Raw genomic sequence first — 21,539 nt, 5'->3', positions numbered from 1 at the left:
TGATACATAACAAAAATTCAGAAATTAAAATTATATACATAACTAAAATTCAGCAAATTAAAATTATGTACGTAATAGACATTTGAGAATTAAAATTAGAATATAAAATACACATATAATAAAATATAAAATTAAAATATAATTGTCTAATATAATATACTGTAGTTTCATTTATATCTATTATTTTTTAACGAAAGTTATTGAATTGTATTTCTCAAATTTGTATTAGTATTCTACTATAATTAAACTTAATAACAAAACTGAATTTGACTTATGAGTCGCCACAATTACTTTTACTTGTAACTTCCTACTGTGTTAACAAATCTGCTTATAAATGCTAAATTTATGTAGCATATATATATATATATATATATATATATAATTTTGTTTAGTTTAATCAAATATAATTACGCACGCAAAGCGAAGTTATATTAGTCTTTGATAATAAAATCTCAAAAATTGCGTCGCATGCTTGCAAAAATTATTATTACAAACCATGCATAAAAAATATATTAATTAATTATGTAACGCATAAAAATTCAATATTTAAATCTTTAACAGAAAATACGAACAAAGAAATAAAATTTTCTACAAAAATCTTTTGTGATCAAATATCTACGCTTTTATTAAATTCGCGCAGCGTAACAGACGTATGGGATGTATTATCAAAGATTATTTGTATTATCAATAAAATTTTTTATTAAAAATTATAAGTTACCGAATCATATTTAACTGATTCAATTTAACTGATTAATATGTAATAAGACAAGTGAATCTTGATGAAAAAAACATAACATCTTTTTCAGAAGAAAAAAACAATTAAGCTTTAAAATCCTTTTTAAAATTTAAATTATCATTTTTCGAAACAAAGTTACAACTATTTAAAATTTGCCTATTTCTTAATCCTTTAATTATTTTGAGGAGTGTGTATATTCTAATTATAAGAACAATTAGAAAGTATGTGCAATTTGCGATTCAAGACTCATGGCAATGCTTTTACAGCATTATATAATTTTTGTAATATGGTAAGTAATTTATTTTATAATTTAAAGATTATAATTATATCGCATTTTAACATAAGTGAATAAATATACAATTTAAAATTAAAGATACATATTTGCGTGTATTATAATATTCGAGAACATGATTACTTCAAAAATTAGGTTGAAAAATGTTTGGAAAAAATTTTTTTAATTATCGCAATCGAAAAGATTTTACTTTTTTAGCGAAAACTGTCGGATAGTATATTGAAATATTGTGATATCAAGAAAAAGACAGATCTAAATCACTTAAGAACTGGTTCACTATTAAGAATAATGTCTATAATGTTGCTCCAATATTCGATCTAATCGTAAGACAATATATGGATACTTGATCTTGCGTCAATAATTAATCGTAAATATATCGAAATAACCGGAATCGCAATCGGATATATAATTTACGCGTCTAATTAAAATACTATGATTAGACAAAACTTATCAACAAAATAAGATGCTTCAAGGGTTTTGATAAATCGAGAAAGAAGAGGGATATAGAAGCCGGTACTTAATATTATACAAATATATATAACTGAAGTTGATGATATATAGTAAAAATATTAAAAAATATTTAAACTATATATTCTATATATTTGTTTGATGAGATGTGAGTCACATATTTAGAAGATATAGTTTATTTCACGCCATAGATACAACATCGTGTGTGTATGTAATACGTAGTCGTGTTTTCCTAAATTTACAATATTTATCGCAACGATCGAAATTGTTGCGGCAAATACAGATATATTTCTTCATACGCACCGCGTCTCGCAGATAATATGCAATATATATATATATGATAACGTCGCGATAATTCAACGTCTCGGGGAGAGAAAAAAGAGAGAAAAATAAATATCTATATATATACATATATTAGAGTAACAATATATGTATATAATACTATACATACGTATGCTGTGGTTAGAGGATGTAAATTCATTGATCAACAATGAGTCGAAAATATAATATCTCTGAGATGTTAAAAAATAAAATATATCTCTCTCATTCTCTTATTACACCCTTATTACGTGACGGGCAGCTAACAGCTTGACATTATATGCAAATACACTATTTGTACATTTCTGCTTACATAACTCTACGTAGAGATTTATATAGAGCACTCGGTAATTCTATGTACATATATATCTTGACCAATGCACGAGTGCAAATTAAATATATCTCACATATACGAATATCAAATATGATATTAAATATCAACGTAATTTTTCTTTGTATATATTAGCACAAGTTCGACATATTTTATCTAATTTGAATATCGAATACTTCTAATCAGATATATCTGGCGTATATTCCGATCCGATATTATTTATATATTAAAACACAAAAGAGATGTTTAAAAATTGTTTATATATATATATATATATATAGGATTGTCAAATAATCGTTTTAAAATAAAAGTGTCTATCAAAGAGGTACAGAAAATAATCTGTATCAATAGTATGTAGATGACAATAAAAATACAATTTTATGCATAGATAATTGACGAAGGCTTTCGCATATTTTCGTTAGTTTGATAAGTTTAGCCTCTCTTGGTAGAATATTAAATAAACAAAATTTCTACGTGCATTTAAACAGGTGCCGTATTAATGTTATTATTCGAGTTGCCTTTCAACAAGTATTTTATCTATCGTACGCTATTAATAGATCATATACATACTCTGTAACGACTTTCAACAAGCACGATCTGTCGAATATATATAACTTCTTTTACATATACAATATTTTATATATAGCTACATTAATATTCTAATTCGAGTAAATCATAAAGCGCATATCATTGCGCGTATCATTGTACTTTCAAAGTTTTATCATTCATTTTTTTTTATGCAGCGCATGCATCGAATATCGATATCTACTAAAAGCCAAGTCTTAAAATTATATCATGTCGCATTGCGAGTGCTAAGCAGCATCTCCGTAATGAAAGTCATTTGCTCCACAATTTTGACGCGTGAATATCACGAGTTGAAAAAATTATGACGTAATCAGATTATCACGCACAAGTTTTTTTCTTTTTTTTTTTGTTTGATTCTTGTTTCGCGTATTTTTCATTAAAATAACGCGAGTCGGTAATTTTTTTTTATCTCGACGCTTAAGTAAAATTCACGAATATGTAGAAGAAGAGTTTGCACAAGACATAATTTTCAGCGGTTACACCAGAAAATGCAGTTATCTGGTTCTAGAGTCTGGAACACGTAGTGACTACATTATACGCCGAAAAAAAAAACAATTACGAGATTAATACTTGCACGATTCTCTCGAAAGATAAATATACGAGTATAGAGAGAGAGAGAGAGAGAGAGAGAGAGAGAGAGAGAGAGAGAGAGAGAGAGAAGGAGAAAGAGAGACAGAGAGAAAAAGAATTAAATCTAAATACCTTTGTGGTCACACAAATCTTAAATTTTAGAAAAATTTTTTCTTTTAACGTTACGTGCAACACTTTAACGCGCGACTCGGATGAATTTCTCTCTGGCGAGTCGTTTGTTCACCGTTGCAAAATTATGTTTTGAGGTAGACAGGTATATTCTCCAATAGCTTTTTATAGCTTCGCGAGTAACGCTAAACCGAAGGATTAAAACACTTTCACCGACGCAAAATATCGCATTACTTTTTTTTAATCCTATATCTTAGTAGACCACAAGTACGGTTCAGAATATTTAATCTGTGTGAAACTCTTTGAAACATTTCTGAAATCTGATTTACTTCTCGATCCAGTACTACAATTGAAAATTATATTTATTAAGCGTTTCATATCGCGCGATTATATTTAAAAAAAATCAGACAGAAAAAGGGATATCGAAACACAAGATTTGCTGTTAGTCTGTCACAATGTCTAAAACATCGAAAATGTATAAATAATATCACTATTCGCTAAATATGCTAATATAAATCTATTTAGTTGTTCAATCTATGATAATAAAAATATATGTGCAAAACTTGTTCATGTAATATTAGGTTCGAGTAGCATATCAAATGTAAATTTTGCACGTCGTTAGTTTCCAATTTATAGTTGTGTGTTTTCTGCATATTTTTCGTAAAAATAATTTTCCCGTTATTTAGCACTTGAACTTTGTTATTATTTTACTACGCTAAAATTTTATATATATATATATAATATATATCTCGATTCTAATTTATCTTTGATACTATACATCAATGTTACGCAACGCGATTTTTTAACATTATTATAAGATACTGTAACAATACCATATCGTTGCCAACCGCTTTTATATTTTTTTCTCAAACGTTTAAAGTATACCTTACCTTTGCACTTTGCACAGATACCGCCTTTGTACCTATTTCTCACCTGAGTTGGAAAACATTCAAGACACAAATATGATTTCCGAGCAAAAAGAAAAAGTACGTTCCTATATATATTCTCGATCACATCTATTATCCGAATTATTTATATTTAAAAAATGTTTGCGTGCGAATCTTAAATAAATAACGTACGTGGCACACAAACGCTACTAAGAACCAATAATGTACACAATCAAATTTTTTCAAAGATATACATGATCTAATAAATATATATGCATATAAGATTCTCGTTTCTCTCGTCGAGCAGCGATAAAATTATCATGTCATACAATACTGTGTGATTTCTCTGAATCATCAACACCTACTACTTTCCACACGATTAATAATAATATCCATTTCCAATGCCGCATTACCTCTCGCGGCGTTTTAAACAATCGATTTCGCCATTATACGAGAGGCGGATCCTTCTGTTCGTCCATCTCTTCGACAGTTATGTAAAGGCCTTCCTCCTCATACGTCGACTCGTGCTTCGCCAGCACTTTCAGCAGTGGACGCAGCTTCATCCACCATTGATACGTCGGAATACGATGTCTGTAGTAAATTTTTAATTATTATTACATTACGCAAGAAATTAAAGCGACTCGGCAGAAAGTGCGAAACAGAATACGTACTCAAAGTCCGTAACTTCGATAAGATCCGTGAATGGCGTAAATCTATATTGACGTCTGATAATACCAAGCATCACTGCACTGTCAGCTGCTGTAGTGACCGTTTTGCCATCAGGGCCAGTGCATTTTCTCAGTTGATCGCTGAACCATTCAACTGCCTTAGAACCCATCTTCGTTCCCAAGTTACGATCGAAGGGAGTCGGCGAGCCACCTTGTTGCATATGACCTAAAATATAGAAAAATATTAATTAATTAAATATTTACTTTTGTATTATAAATGCGTCTGAATATTGGAAAGTCGATTAAAGAGATAAAGAAGAAGTACATACCGAGAATGTTTCTTCTACAACTGAATAAACCTTTGCCTTCCTCGCTGAAAAGTCTGAACATAAACTCCGTATTGTAATTCTCGTTGGCGTTTTCGTTCCTGATAATAAGGCCCCTCTCGACACCCTCCGACATTTTCGCTGCCATCGCGATGACATCGTGATTCAAATCTTTAATATTGAATTTCTCTTCGTAGATATAAGCCGCGTCAGCACCGCCGGCTAGACCCGCGATGGTCGCTAGATATCCGCAAAAACCACCCATCGTCTCGATAATAAATACACGACGTTTGGTACCTTGCGCCGATTGTCGAATGCGATCGCAGATCTATCGGAGATAAGACAATATATTAAGGATTATATATAATCAAATATTAAATCACTTTCTTTATCTTTTCTGCGAGTGTCGAATCTACAATACAAGCATATCGCAGAACTTACTTCTGTAATTTCATTCGAAGCTGTATCGCAGCCCAATGAAAATTCAGTGCCTGGTACATTGTTGCTAATGGTCGCGGGAATCATAGCAATAGGGATCCTGAACTCCTCGTATTTATCTCTGGCTTTGTAAAATGTGAGACAGGTTTGATAACCCTGGAAAATAAAATGCGCGCTTTATCGACGCTGACCTCTCGAGAGCAGAATCCAAGAACGGTGCAACGTTCGCGGAGCAATTCTCGTTACCTCGAATCCACCTATGATGAGCAGCGCTTGTATTCCAAATTCTTTTAATTTTTGAGCAATTGCGGGCAACTGATCCTCCTGAGGCGGTGAACGCTTCGTTCCCAGCTTCGCGCCGCCTTCCGAGACCCAGCCGGTGACAGAAGGCCAATCCATCAATTTTAATCTACCAGCCATGAGACCTAACACTCCGTCACAGATACCGTATACCTGTAACACACCGTGATAAATATACAGGGTCCCAATCTTACCGTACCATACATTTATGGAAGGCTCCTAAGGTTATTTGGAGACGATTTTTCCTCTGCAAAAATGTCGAGGAAGGTCATCATTTTTTTAATGTTCTCAATTTATAAAATCATGTATCTTTGTAATTAAACTTTAAATTAAAATTCTATTAAAGTAAAGTTGACCTGAAATTAACTAAAAAATATAGTTTTGTTAATAATTTATTTTCACAAGGTTTAGTTTACAAAAAAGCTTTTATTTTCGATCGTTTATAACTCGAGAAAAAATCATCTCCAAATCACCGCAAGAATCTTTCATTAACAAGTGGCACGGTAAGTCTGGGATGTACTGTATACGAAATTGAAAGCGCAAAAAAAATATATGTAAATATTTATAACGCACCTTATCACCCCGGTAGATGCAATTTCTCACGAAAGAGCGAACCGCTGCGTTCATACCGCAGGACGGTGATCCTATATGCATGACTCCTACTGTGTAATGATCCTGTAACAAAACCGCAGTTTACTAACGAGATGAAAATCGATACGCGATGTGTCATGCAGCGTGCATGGAAAACTAAACGACTGCTTTTAATATATATTATGATGTAGCACGTTAAATAGCGCATAATGCTGTCGCTATACATCTGCCTATAGGAACGATCATGAAAATGATATATCTCTAATATAAGGTACACATTCTCTACTCCAAAGGAGGGTTGTGTGTTAACTCACTTGTCCGCATAAAGTGTATTGCTAAGGAAAGGAAAAAGGTGCGTTAGGGACATTGCGTTCACATTTATTGATATTATAAATGAGATATTTGCGACTCTTATAGGCTCTTAACTGATTTACCTTCGATAACGCGCGGCCACTAATTTCCTGAAGCAGTATCAAATATAACATATATGTAATAATCTATTTTCTTATTATTCTTCATTATTATTTTATACGTTAAAGACCCAATATTTTTTCTTGGACAATATACATTTCTATCTTTCTCTAATGTTTAAGATTTAAAAATGCTACCTTTTATAATACTCCTGTGTAACACACATAGCTTTTGGGTCATCAGAATATAAACTAATTGTATAAATAGAATATAAATGAAAAATGATCGTACCTTATTGAGTGCATCGTGATCTAAATCCGGAGCTTTCAAACGAGTCAGCATCTTGTAAGTTTCCAAGTTGCGTTCAAAACCCCTATATAGAAAAAATTGTGAGTAAATTTACATATACATTTATCGATATACTGCATATTTTCATATTCGTAAATATACGACATATTTTTTAGGGATACTTACTTTCCGCGAAGTTGAACAGCAAGATCCCAGTTTTTCTTCGCCATAGCTTCCGCCACAGCTTTCGTACGACGAACACATTCCATGAGTGGTAATCTCACCGCTTGATTACCGTCTAAAGTGACAACACACGCTTCTGTCTCGGGTGTTGCCTCCATTAAAGCCATCACAGCTTCCGCTCCCATCCGGCATCCCTGTAACACGTGTAATAATTATTTCAGAGAAGATCTAATTCATTTAAAAATGTGTATCATTAAACACTTGCTCGATATTTTAGACAAAATAAAATTAGTTTTTAATTAAAAAATTTTTCATTATAGCATCTTACCAAAACTCTATCGAAGGCTGAAGGATTGCCACCTCTTTGTACATGACCCAGAACGGTGATTCTTGTATCCTGCTGTAATTTGTCTACGACTACTTTATGCACCTTTTCAGCTGTAATCGGATCACCATTTCTGTCAACAGCCCCTTCAGCCACGATAATAATATTAAGTCGTTGACCGGTGAGTCTTTCCTGAAAAGAAAATTGTATAGTAATGGAAATCCTTCCCTGGATGCTGAAATTAAGATTTTATTTTCATACGTGTAAAAGCACAAGCTATAAAAAAAAATAGAAGACTGAAGCTAATTAAAGATTATAGCATAATACGCAGATGCAGTGTATGTTGTATTAATAACAAGAATACAAAGAAACTATATAATTCTGAAAATTCTTGCCTTACTTTTTTGCTTTGTATTAACACCATTTCACATATTTCATTTTGTGTAAATGTATTTTATCATACATAGTGCTACATATACACACATAGCATTAAAAAGATGTTATAAGTTTAGCACAGCATGCATTCGATTGACTTTACAGAATAATATCATTGATTCTTCTATATTAAAGTGTGCAAAATGCCCCAAAGAAAGAATACTGAAAATAATCTATAATCATAAAAAAGAAGTAAATTGAATAACAAAATAAGCTATGAATTAAAATATAGTATATAGTTATAACAGAGCTTGAAATTGTTTAAAGAAACAGAGTATAAATTGCAGGAAGCAAATGCGCTGTTAACTTTGCAGGTTGATCGAGAGTCAGAAGATATTTAAATAAATATACTTGTCTTAAAAAATTAAAAAAAAAAATAAATTATCGAACCTGCAATAATTTTTTGCACAGCTTGTTGGGCCACCCCTGCTCGGGTGGCCATTCTGGGATGAAAACATAATCAGCCTCGCAACATATAGCTGTCACCAGAGCCAGATAACTGTAACGGTATATTGTAAACCTAACTAAAATTCTATCTCAATGCAATATTTAAAAATATCGTATAAAATATAATGTACGCGTCATTAATCAATCATGACATATTTATGTAATTCATAATCAATGTAGTTGCGATATAAACTTTTGAGCAATCTAAGTGTTAGCAATATAAAAATAAGGTAAAAAGAAAATATTTTACATGTATAAAAATGTAATCTGGCTGTAATCGAGTCTTAGTCTCAAAGAAATAATATTGCATTTCAAAGTGCAAAAATAAATGTGGCGATCTTTTTTTTTTTTTTACATGTCTGTATAATTTCGGATATACATTGAATGATATATGTTTTAAAGTAACGACTGGTTGAGAAACGTGCCTGTCGCACAGCTTGACAAAGCTCCTCGATCCAGTCACCACTTGTCGGAGATTCAGGAATAAAGGAATAGGTGGCTTCTGTAGACATACTTGACGCTAATGTCAGGTACCTGAAAGACTCTGTGTCATCTAATTCATCTTCAGTATCAGTCGAAGACGTAATAACTCTCTATGTAGCAATATATATATATATATTTAGCTTTATATTAATTAATGCGCGTCAATAAAGTGTGAGTAAATCTCTCTCGTTCGCATTCCTCTTTACGTCAATATTCAGAAGAGGAATATACATTATTTAGAATGTCGTATACGATCGAGTATTAATTCAAAACACTTAGCAGCCCAAAAACTGACATGTACAGAAATAAAAAAATCATTCTTTATGTTGGGTCGAGTTAGTGAAAAATTAGCAACGCAATCTATATAGAATTTCGAAAAATCTATTAGACGTGCCTGCTCCAATTTTCTACATAATTTTTCAGGCCAATCGACGGGAGGCGGACATTCTGGGAAGAAAACATAGTCAGCCTCCGCAGCTAAAGCGCCCACGATAGCCAGATACCTAGCCGAAAATAGCCCATTTATCTATATCTTACATCAATTTCGACGCGATAACGATTACAAATATTATTTTCGTATATTGTAACCTATCGTTGAGATTTATCGTAAATCATGTGTAATATTTTTTTACATTCTCGGAGACTAATGTTCTGCTCAATAATATATATAAAATTGTTCAATATTAATAAAATTATTTTCTCAATAAGAAAAGGTGCACTTACCCACAATGACGACCCATAACTTCCATTATAAACGTTCTCTGATGAGAGTAAGCCGTGCTAACTATAGCGTCTATACTTTCAATGATACGATGCAACGCGGAATCGGTACCAATGGTCATGTCTGTGCCACAGAAATCGTTATCGATGGAACCTACTAGTCCAACAATGTGTAGTTGTTTGTACTTCTCGCTTTGCTCGGCAGTTATTTCTCCTATGGGTGAAAAGTAACGTTAGCTTCGAATAGACGTATATGATATGTATTTTTTAAACAATTCTTTCTCTATTTACCAGACGCAACGAGTTCCTTCAGAAGATCTGACCACTCTTCCCTGAACAGATTGGCACCTGTGAGAGAGCCATCTCCGCCGATCACCACTAGATTGGTTATACCCAGATTAACCAAGTTCTTAGCGGCTTTTCGGCGACCTGGACGCTCTCTGAAATCTTGAGATCGAGCGGAGCCTATCACTGTACCGCCCTGAAGAAGAAAAATACAGCGTGTAAATAACGCGTGGACGAGTCATATGACGCAACGTTCTCCAATATGTACCCTGTGGATGATGCAAGACACGGCCGACCATGTGGCTTCTTCGATGTTCTTTCCGCCATCCACCATACCCTGATAGCCTTCTCTAATGAAGTATACCCTGCACCCGAGATAAATGCCCATCCTTACAACGGCTCGTACAGCAGCATTCATTCCTAATCGAGAAAATTTGTATAATTAGAATATACTGTTGCGTTTGTTTCAAATACAATTATTTATTTTTCACTATATTGATTACCCTGAGAGTCACCACCGCTGGTGAACACGGCGATGCCTTTGCCCTTATGACTCCCAGGTTTGATAAACTTTTGAGTTGACGTTTCCTCAGCCATGATTGCAGCGCAATATTCCTTATAACTCTGTAGTAAAAAACATCGCACAACGTTAAAATGAATATTTTTGAGAAATTAGATTTTCTCCCTCTTCGTCTCAAAAACATGACAATTTTCCCGCTTAATTAGCATTTTTTTATAATAAACAGAGAGACACAAATACAAGAGTTATAAAGGAGTCTCGTAACTTTTTGTCCCTTAAGCTGTGAAAAACGCAGACTTCTGGCATATTCTTCCTCGAGCGTGTCAAATTTTATCTCAAACGAAGAGCCAGTTGGTGAATGTTCAACTGATTCAAAATTACCCCTCCAGAACATCTAAATTCGAAATTAAATTTTTCGAAATAAATTTATTTTATATAAATATTTAAAAAAAAGAAAATATATATATATAATATTGCAATTAACAAGCATAAGCTTGCCTTAGGAAATGTCAAAGAAAGTCTTAAATTTTGCATTTTGATCTTGTTCATTCTGTCAGCGTCGATTTTCTTTAAAACTTGAACAGCGATAGATTTTTCTGAAGGATCTCTGGATGTGGCGCATCTCATTGAGGACATAGTTTTGATAGAGTCGACAAAACTTTCCTGTGCATCTACTTTTTGCACTTCTGAAATGCCTTTATGTGTTTCCGAAACATCATCGTTATCACTTTCCGCGCTTTCCGAACAATTTTCATCTGCGCAACAACACTGAGTATGAACTCTGTGATCCTTAAACATTTTTCTCCGCCAGACAATTCACCAGTTATTAAAATAATTTTTATGTCAATCCATCAAAATTTTAACCTTATTTCAATAAAACCAAACTATATACATTGTTTCAAATTCATTTTGTAAATAAAAGAAAACAATGAAATGCACTTCAAAATGTTTCTTTATCAATTACTTTTTTTTTAAATTAATGATGAATTAATTTATTCAATGGTGAATCAATTTCTTTAGAAATTTATCATGCTCTGTATATTCCTTCAATCTTTTGCATAATGATAAAAAATAATAATGACAATGAAAAAAGCGTATTATATTTCAATCGAAAATTTTAAATCCTCACAGTTCGATTAAATTCGGAAGCACGCAAATTCCGAAAACAAAAACACATGAGATAATATACGATTCGGAATAATTATTATTTTGAAAAGCTTCTCTCTCTTTTACAGTCTCTCTCTAGCGTTACGACACGCGAGTCTTCGCGTCTTAAAATTTAAAATTAAAATTGACGAATGACATATGCGAGTACTATAGAAACCTGGCTGCGTTTCAAAAAATGCGCAGAAGCGTCAACAACTCGGAGTCTCGCTTTTGTACAACGTACAATTATATATTACTTGCATTATTCTCACAAAAAATTATTACGAAGTAACCTCGCGTCGTCTCGTGACCAGATGTTCCAATAATTTACGATCGACGATATGCAGCCTCGTAACTTTATCCGCGGCCTTTCCGCGAAAAAATTCGTGTCGCATGATCGAACACGTAACCGAGAGAGGAACTCTTGACTTTGTATTTCCTTAATTTTCCATTCTCATAATATTCCACCTTCGAGGAAACGATAAAATATGATGCAACTGCAGTTGCATCCTCTCTCGAGCGAAGAGATGCAATTGTCACAACAATTAAACAAACACACTGATATATACATACATATATATATATAGATATTCCACAGAAGAATTAACGATAATTGACGATAATTAATATGTTTTCCCGTACAATGTTTTAAATGATGACACAGAAACCTTGAGCGGGAATAATCGATCGTTATTGGAAGATAGCCGCGACTGTATTGCGACTATTGTTATTCGTTCGAATTCTAAAAGCCCGTTCTATTAACAGAACATCACGTGAACCAGAGTCTCCGAATCGAACGACCCTGATCGCTCCGCGAGACGCAACAAGGACGCGGCGATCTCCCTCTTATAGGGTTCCTAGGTTTAACCTAAACGCACCTCTTCGACCCTTCATCTCGAGGCAAATTGGAGCAAATGTCATCCACGATTAGGCGGACGAAAGTATTGGCCGAACGTGACGCGAATGGATTCGGAGACGACGCTGTTCGCGGCAAGGATCATTTGACAGTTGCGTGCAAGTGACAGGTGATAATGGGCGACGTCGCGTGCTCCGAAAAGAACATTTGATCAATGAGCGCGATCGGGCGGCTCGAGGGACTCACCAGAGAAAAACGTGACTGACAATCGCGACGCTAATGCTGCTCCTCCGCTGCTCCGATCAACGCCGACGTTTCTCTGACCAACGTCGCCCGCCACTATCACGACGTTTGGCCGACTGAAGGTGACCTTTGGGCTGGCCCACGCGCCACCCCCACCCTCCCATCTCCCCGATGTCACCCGCCGTCCGGGACTATCACGCGACTCGAAATTCGAGTCATCGTTCGAATGCGATATATCGCATATCGATATATCGCATATCGATGTATCGCATATCGATGTATCGCGCGGGAGATTCAAAAGATGGAGCATTAATGGGGTTCGCCAAGAAGACTTGTTAGAGTTAAATTTCAGAAGCAGAGATATTCTTAATCGTCCATAAACTTTCAGGGAGGTACTCTTCTAAATTTTATGCATAGTTTACCTGGCCTATCTTCCATTGAAAATCGTTAAATGATGAAGAGTCTTGTTGTCGTTCTATCGAAGAGTCCATACTTTTAATTCGATGTGAGTAAAATTTAATATTTTCTTCAAAATTCGTTTTTACATCGACTGTGTAAAGCTGCGGTGAATAAAAATAATTTGTGCGTTAGAATTGCTTATTGCAATTGATAGTGATTTCGTAATAAGATAGAAAGCAATAGAGATCAATGTTGACTGTAGAATTTTACTGCCGAGTATAAAGAGAAACAATTAAGACAAAAAATAAAGAATAAAAATCATCTTTCTTGTAACAAAGTTGATCTCTTTTATTTTGTATTTTGTTTTCAATCTTTTATTTATTAAGAAAAAGATAAACTTACCTGGTGATAATCTGTAAATCTGGAAAAAATTCAAATTCGCAATGTCACTCGAATCTATACAATTCGAAGGTGTTATATTCACTTTAAAAATGACTGATTATTTTCTCTCGTTCATATCATTATAAAAACTATTTTTAAAAAATAATATTAACTTTATGATTGCTCGATTATAATCCCCTGGACGAGTACAGGCAAGTTCTTTGAGATGAGCACAGCACTTCTATCTTCAATTATAACTGTCTTGATTGATCGTCGACGTTCTTCTTCTTTGAAGAGATGGTTTCGTGTAGCAAAATGAAGAACAAACAGTTTATGTTTCTCAAGACTCGTATACCTTTCGATTAATGGATTGTTTGAAAAGTTGTGCACCTCTTTTCCCATTGGAAGAATTGCTTTTTCTTTATAGAAAACTTTCAACAAAGCTTTCCGAAAAATCACAAAAGAACAAAAGATTCAGGAACAATATTTCAGAAAAAAATGTAATATATCAACATGGAAAAAATAAAAAAAGGAAGATTAAATCTCTCGTACATCTTCCAAGACTTGAAAATAGATTGTGAAAGATACAAATAATGCAATATGCTCATTTCAGCCAACTCATCGATAAAAAACAATCTGACGTGTAGTCCTCTGAGCGAAGTTTAATGGGTGCAAGGATCTTTGCCTTGTCATTTATAAAGATTTACAAACGCTGCGAATATATATTTTATTTACAATCTGTTAAAAATAGAAAATACTTGTCACTTCTCTTTATTTTTCGAGATTTATAAAAACTCGATTTAATAGATTTTTTTACGACGTAAAGCGAGCCGCGCAAAATAAATTATATAAAACCATTTAATATCCAGGAAGGTAATCAGTTGAAATTAGTTCCACTACTTTCGAGATTAATGATTTTCGAATAAATCGAGGTCTTGCAAATGTCAAGTATGTTTTTAAATTTGCTTGAAATATTTCTGAAAGATATTCAGTATCGGACAAGAAAATCTATTTCTAAAAAAAATGTTTTATATATATTCTATTTCTACACCGATGCAGCGATTGATGCAAGGTGAAATGATTGCACCGTTTCATCGCTTTTACAGCTTTATTTACAAATACCACCCCACCAAATCATCTTTTTTTGTTTGTTGATCCATTTAACGTGTAATATATTCGATTGAAACGGCATTGATCTATATCGATTTAAGGAAGGGGTAGGGAAGCGGGTGAGGGGCGAAGATCTCGGGTCGACAGCTAAAAACAGGCTACAATTGTAGAAGAGCAAAACCGAGGAAAACCTTCGTTCTAGCGAGAGGTTTTACGCGGTGACAAAATCGAAGGCCATTTATACTTAGCGGTTCAATATCGAGAAAAAAATTGCTTAATTGTGTTATAGAATCATCAATTTTGCTCGACGAAAAATGGAGATTGATGCAATATTGCATCAAATATATACCTGATGCAATACGTCATCATCCAGTGCACTCTGATTTGAAAAAATAATGATTGAAATGAGATGTTGAATAAAAGTGTCTTATAATTAATGATACATATAAATGAAAGTGATATTAATTATATCGCAATAAAATGTATAAACCAGGCACCAATTTGCTCTTTCTCTCTTATCTGCCGAATAAAAAGGTAACATTCCAAAGTAAAATAGAGACAATTCACATCGCGAAGAGCTGGCGAGTTTCCGAAATTAAAATCCTACAATTCCAAGTCTCTGAAAAAAAAATAAATAAATAAAAAATTGCAATTCCCTTCGAATTTTGTCGCCGGTATCCATAGGAATGTCGTCTCTACCCGGGAACTCTACCGTACGAAAATGGTAATCTACACCTAACGCGAAGATATTCTCAACCTCATTCCTGAACGCGGCCGAGTGTTTCGTTCTTTCGAGACGAGAAAAGCTTCTCTCTGTCGAATTTTATTCGCTCCTTCTCGAAAACCTCGACCGATTCCATTGTCTGTCGCAGGTTGAGCTCTCGCGGTCTCTATCTAGGTCTCGACAAGAGGCTGCTCAAGAGCGATTCGCGCGAGAGTATCGGTGGGAACAATCGGCTCGTTCGCTCATATTTTTTGTCCTTTTTTTTTTTTAATCTTCCTCAGCTTCCGCGTGACACTTCTCGCGTCTCGTCGCTCGCATTATGTAGTAGTTCGGCTACTCTCTCGTTAGCAAAAAACCGTATTTCGTATCGGCTACACGTATAAATTGTGCAAAAAATTTTTAGCATGATTAATCGTATAGGTAGGCCTTTCTTGTCGGAAAAGGCACGCGTACATATACATATATATACCTCGCGTCGCGTATTTACCGTCTCTTCGTGATGTATGCATATATATATGTATGTATGTATATATGTATACATAATGCATAATTCGTGTATACAAATACATGTGTAGATATATATACCATCGACAAGAAAAATGTGGGCGAGGAGGATTTAGGGGATAAGGATCGGGTGGAAGGAAAGGGCAAAGGAGATTAAAGAGCGGATGAGGGAATTATACATCTAGTACAATGATACCCATAATAATAGCGATCGTAATAAATATCCTTTTGCATTTTTTAAGTACATGAAAAAATCTCTGTGGCTCCTGCTTGCGCTCTCGCTCTCTCGATATATTGCTAAACTTCGATTATGCCAAACAATACGTCCTCGCGCGAATAATTTTTTTTTCATTGGACTTTAATTTTTCTTTCCTTCTCTTTCTTTCTTTCTTTTTTTTTTTAATCCATGCGATTGCAACTTTGTCATCGCCTGGGCTGTCCTGAAAGAACCAGCTGGTCAAACTAGTAGTAAAGTTATAAAAGATTAATGCTGAAACTTTATTTGATATCATTTGATACCATATAAAATGGAGAGAGAAGAGAAAAAGAGAAAGAGAGAGTGAGAGAGAATAACAGATGTTTTATAAAATAAAAAAAATCGAATAGTCTCCATAATGCAAAATTAAATCAGAACCCTCTGGACATTTAAACATATAATGGATCGTTTTCGAAAATACTCCCTATAAAATTTATCTAAAGTGTTTAGACATCTATACATATATGACGTTCAGTGTATATGTATATATAAAAGTCAACGAGTAGTTTTTTTTTATCTTATATAAATAATGTTATCAGAATGTTGCGTGTTCCAAGTATACTCGGAAGATCATTCGATTTTCCGCGAATTATTATCTTCATTAAAAAAAAAAAAAAAAAAAAAAGAAAAAAAAAGAACGATGCTCGTCTCGAAGTGTCGCGAACCATAGATCCCGAAGAGGTAGTAGTCATTCCAATCCAATAAGATATTTTGTTGATAAGACACAGACGCAGGAATCCGCTGCGATTCGCGATCAAGAATTCCGCGTATTTATGTGCAAAGTATAATCTCTCGCCTTCTGTCCTTCAGGTCTCGACTTCTGCGAATCGTAAAACACACACATCGTGCGAAAAAAATACCTCCTCCGAGAAACAATGGCATTTTATCGGCGCAAAGCAAGATACAACCGTGTGGGTTATGGTTTTTTTCTCAGACATTTTATCAGAATTTATTATTATTTCGTGTAAACGTTTATAATAATTATAATTTACAATTACGATGGGTTGATGATAAATACAAATAGAACAACGTAATTTGGGACCGAGGGAGAGGGAGGGCGAGGAAGGGTAGAAGAAGGAAAAGGGGAGAGAGAAGAATGAATGACTGGAGGAAAACAGACGCACATGGATAGGGTGGATGAATGGCAAAGATTCGTTTTTTTTTTTTTTTACGTGCAAAAGATTAAGGGGAAAAGTCGCATGAATTCGCGTGACCGAACACGTCGTATCTGGAATGAAGAGACACGTCGTCGTCGCTTTCCTCGCGATCGTCGACGTACGCGTTCGCACGTAAGAATTAATTATCTCAAGACACGTGATTCGAGATAACCGAATTATGAAAAAAAAAATAATAAAATAAAAATAAAGAAAGAGAAAAAGGAGGAGACCCGGATAGTAGATTGCGGAGAGGAATTTTATGCGTCAAGGCGCATAAAATACCATAACGATGATATCGATGATGATGATGATGAATACGACGACGATGATGATGATGATGATGATAATGAAGATGAAGATGATGATGATGTCTCATGACCGAGTAAAATCACTGCTAGGATTATTAAAAAAACATAACGTTTATTTTAGAAAATTCATAATATCCAGAAAATGAAAAGAACACAAGAGTTAACGTTTGGTTTGTTGAATCGGGAAAGGAGGATGAGCGATTGGGCTAATGGATCGACGTTAGGGGAAAACAAAGTAGATCCAAGAGAAAAGAGCGAAGGGAGGAATGGATAGAGAAGGATGTTACATTCGAGGAAGGTCCGCGAGATCGACGTTATTCCTTGATGCAATCGCGACGATTTTCGCATTCTGCCACTTTGAATCACACATGCACACACACGCCCGGTCCCCTAATTAGCTCTCTCGTTGAACATTCATCTTAAAACATTCTGAAGAAAGATAAAGGTAGGCTCGAGGAAAGGGGGATGAGAATGTGGGATGATCTACGAAGGACGCAAGTCGCAAGATGTTTCTGTCAGACTCGACTTCCAACTGCGATCGAGAAGCGACAACGATAAATTATTATAATTACTTCAATTACACACGCTACATTTTTTTCGCTCCCGTTTAAGGAGAGAAAGGGGATAAATAGAAGTCGCCGTTTAAATGTTGTCGCTACTCATGATGATCATGTCACATTCCTTTTGTTTTTCCTCTCTGTGTTTCTATTTCTTCCTTCGCAACGCATTAGAATGACGTTCCCGGCGAAATTTGTTTTGGACAGTCTTGTTGCGACAGAGACACCGATTATACATCGAGAAATATCAACACGACATTAGGGAAAACGTTTACCCATTCACGTGTAATTAGTGACTAACTTGTAGAAACTGTCTCCCATAGTGATATTACATAAGCGTGATGTACGCGTGTACGTCTTGAATGTGTGTGTGTGTGTGTGTGTATGCTAATATGATGTCAGCACGTGTGTATGTGTGTGTGTGTATATACATATACTTAATTATACATATATATACGAGAAGAGCGAGAATATTTAGCTCCTCGTTTCCTGTTTTCTTTATTTTTCTCTCTCTCTCCTCGCGTCGAACGATGACGAACGCAACACGGAGAGCGTGTTTGAATAGTCTTTGACCTCCCGTAAGAGAGTCTCTTGCAGTCTTCTCTTATAACGTGAAGAATATATCTTTTTTAGATCCGTTTAATATAACGATAGAGAAATACATCGCGCTTCAGATACATACTGCGTGATATAACATGGTACACGTCGAACGAAGTCTCGCGTCTCGCTCCGAATATATATATATATATTTCTAAGATATAAAGGCAATAATAATTTCAATACGTTCGATACATTGTTTTTTTTCGCGCCCGGAGTCCATCTTAGCCAGTCGACTAATTTGACATATAATATATATAGACATGTCTAAGTAACTTCCTTCGATGTGTACGTCTTGACGAAGGGGGCCAGGTGTCGCGAGCTTCTTCTTGGATATTTCTATTCGATGGTGATTCTCTCTCGCGAACCCTCGAAAATGAACATTGCACGAGACGAAAAGTAAATATGCGATTACCTATATTCGTGTGTATGTGTGCGTACAATTTGTTCTCTCTCCATTCTTCTCGATCGCGCGATACGAGTTTACTAAGTGATAAATATATTCTGTGTATATATTATAATCTCTCTCCCTCTCTCTCGTGTATATTATATAATAGAGAGAGAGAGACGAGAGGCAATGAAATAGAAGGTGCGAGAGGAAGTCGAAAGGTTCGGACACCAGGATATATACGATTTTAACATGTGTAATCTTCACGACGCTTGACGATGACAATAGAGCAAACTGAACGGCTCATCCTCCTTCTTCCGCATCTCATTCCACGATCACACAAAATTTAGGAAGCGTATGTGAACGATCGCGACGACGAGCAGGACGACGACCAGAAACGTGTTCTCCTTTTTTTTTTTTTTTTTTTTTTTGCGCGCGATTAATGAGAATAATTTGTACGCTACCGACAACGCTGATCGGTTCGTCTAAATTACAGATAGGATTGCAAACGTGATAAGAAGAAAATCAAAGGATCGACTTTTAAGGACTGTAGGACTTCAGTAAATTCGTGGAGATAACCGCCAAGTTTTTTCGGATTGTGACGAAGGGAAAAGAAAGAAATCTATGCGTAGGAAGATATCAAATTGCAAATTGTGTGGAAGATTGTGGTGGTTATGCTGCGGAGAGGAGAAAAAAAGAATAAAAAAGATTTTTAAAAAATAGCGAGAGCGAGTGAAAATCAAGTCACCACTGATGTCGTTTTGGAACTTAATAACTTAATGTATTTGTTTTTTTTTTACTCTCCTTTCTCCTCCTGCGTTCTTCCCTTCGTATAATAATATTCGTACTTGCTAGACAATGTGAAATTTAATTTAAATGACAACTGGGTATAATGTAGTAGATTCATGCGTGCTTTTCATTTTCTCTTCGCTTCTTCTCGTACCTCCGCGTTACTTCTTTTTGCCTGTATTTCGTGTTTTCTTTCTAACGTTATACTCTTGTTTCTTTAAATGGTAAGTAGCGAACAGATTCTGGGAGTAATGATAGCATGTTGTCCGTCCTCTGCATTCCGTGTCTCGTCCAAACGTCGTGATTCATCTCTTAGTACTATATCACTTTTTCTACTCATGAAGCTGAATAATCTAGCGCATGCTTTTCTTCTGTAATGTGCGTTACCGATGATCACCCGAGGGATGCGCGCATCGACGAGACAAGGTATGTCGAGGAAAGGGAGAAATGTATATTTGTGTGAGTGTGTCTCCTCCTGTCCTTTCCTCTGTTCATCCACAATTCCTGTTCCTCCATACAAATGGGTCATAAACAAGGTTTTCTGTTTTTGTCTGAGAAACTTCGTACCAGAGAAAAACTAAATGATCCACGAGGCTCGATCGTTTCTCCTCTCGCCGATGATCGCCTCTTCGCGAGTTCTTGCACTTCATAATCGACAATTTCTAATCCCCTCCGAATATCGGCCAAGCTCCAATTCCGCGTTCTAGGTACGGTCTTTAAAAAGGTATCTTTTTTTTCTCAGCGTCAATCGCGAAAGGAACACGATCGAGTTTAAATGGATTATAGTGTTCTCTACGTTCGAGTTTGTCGAACCGGGCGTAGCAGCTGTGGCGATGGCATCGGCAGCAATGTGCGGTCATATCAGGACAAAGAGAAAGAGAGAGAGAAAGGGGGAGAAAAAGAGAGGAGCGAAAAAGGAATAAATTTGTTTTTCGAAAAGAGATTTAAGGAAGAGGGAGGCCTGCGATTAGAAGGAGGGAAGGAAACGAGGTACGCGCGAGGGACGAGAGGACATGGGTGGATGGATCCGGGTGGATGGACATATGGGTGAGCACTTCAGGGGGACGGGGGGACGATAGAGAATAGGATGTTCTTATTAGGTTTAGAAAGGACTTAAGCTTAGGAAGGTTAGTTGTCGCCGCCCTCTTGTGGCTCGTCCCCGTCGCCCTGCGTATCACTGGTCCACAGAGTGAGGTTATCACGCAGCAGTTGCATAATCAGCGTGGAATCTTTGTAGCTGTCCTCGTTAAGTGTGTCCAGCTCCGCGATCGCGTCGTCGAACGCCTGCAAAGGTAAAACTCGTGTCAGATATCTGTCATTTTCTTTATATATGTATATATATATTTATATATTTTTTTTTCTTTGTATATATATCTATTATTCTCAAC

The 21,539-nt window shown here is 35.3% G+C and overlaps 2 protein-coding genes across 10 annotated transcripts in view; both read right to left on the bottom strand.

Moving 5' to 3' along the window:
• Positions 1–1,656: 1,656 nt before the first annotated feature.
• Positions 1,657–13,130, bottom strand: LOC114938193 (ATP-dependent 6-phosphofructokinase). Of its 6 annotated transcripts, none has more exons than XM_029312017.2 (17): positions 12,985–13,130; positions 10,720–10,840; positions 10,485–10,636; positions 10,223–10,412; positions 9,935–10,145; positions 9,606–9,714; positions 7,850–8,038; positions 7,525–7,715; positions 7,342–7,423; positions 7,074–7,100; positions 6,954–6,974; positions 6,622–6,723; positions 5,995–6,201; positions 5,752–5,904; positions 5,314–5,638; positions 4,988–5,210; positions 1,657–4,907 (listed from the first exon to the last, which is right to left on the bottom strand). In XM_029312017.2, exons 2-17 carry the CDS (start codon positions 10,811–10,813, stop codon positions 4,763–4,765), a joined length of 2,421 nt encoding a protein of 806 aa, XP_029167850.1. In that variant the 5' UTR covers positions 10,814–10,840; positions 12,985–13,130; the 3' UTR covers positions 1,657–4,762. The 6 variants fall into 6 exon arrangements, with proteins under 6 accessions (XP_029167850.1, XP_029167854.1, XP_029167855.1 ...); XM_029312021.2 differs by lacking the exon at positions 9,606–9,714 and adding an exon at positions 8,672–8,780; XM_029312022.2 differs by lacking the exons at positions 9,606–9,714; positions 12,985–13,130 and adding exons at positions 8,672–8,780; positions 12,761–12,958.
• A 4,141-nt stretch (positions 13,131–17,271) lies between these two features.
• 14-3-3zeta (tyrosine 3-monooxygenase/tryptophan 5-monooxygenase activation protein zeta) overlaps positions 17,272–21,539 on the bottom strand; it is a 50,491-nt gene continuing 46,223 nt past the window's right edge. For all 4 annotated transcript variants that reach the window (XM_029312027.2, XM_029312026.2, XM_029312024.2 and 1 more), the window contains one exon: positions 17,272–21,435. In XM_029312027.2, coding sequence (XP_029167860.1) covers positions 21,280–21,435 — 156 coding nt within the window. In that variant the 3' untranslated portion in view covers positions 17,272–21,279. The remainder of the gene's footprint in view (positions 21,436–21,539) is intronic.

Source organism: Nylanderia fulva, unplaced genomic scaffold (assembly GCF_048542155.1).
Source record: "Nylanderia fulva isolate GAGA-0341 unplaced genomic scaffold, ASM4854215v1 Scaffold17, whole genome shotgun sequence".
In the NCBI taxonomy this organism is placed as follows: domain Eukaryota; kingdom Metazoa; phylum Arthropoda; class Insecta; order Hymenoptera; family Formicidae; genus Nylanderia; species Nylanderia fulva.
Note: the sequence above shows the minus strand (reverse complement) of the source record. Positions and strands in the feature narration are given on the sequence as shown.

Coding starts and splice junctions, on each gene's coding strand:
- LOC114938193 (XM_029312017.2), bottom strand. CDS start 10,813: ATGGCTGAGGAAACGTCAACTCAAAAGTTTATCAAACCTGGGAGTCAT. Junction 10,637..10,719: donor CAGCGGTGGTGACTCTCAGG/GTAATCAATATA, acceptor TTTCTCGATTAG/GAATGAATGCTGCTGTACGA. Junction 5,905..5,994: donor TCATCATAGGTGGATTCGAG/GTAACGAGAATT, acceptor TTTATTTTCCAG/GGTTATCAAACCTGTCTCAC.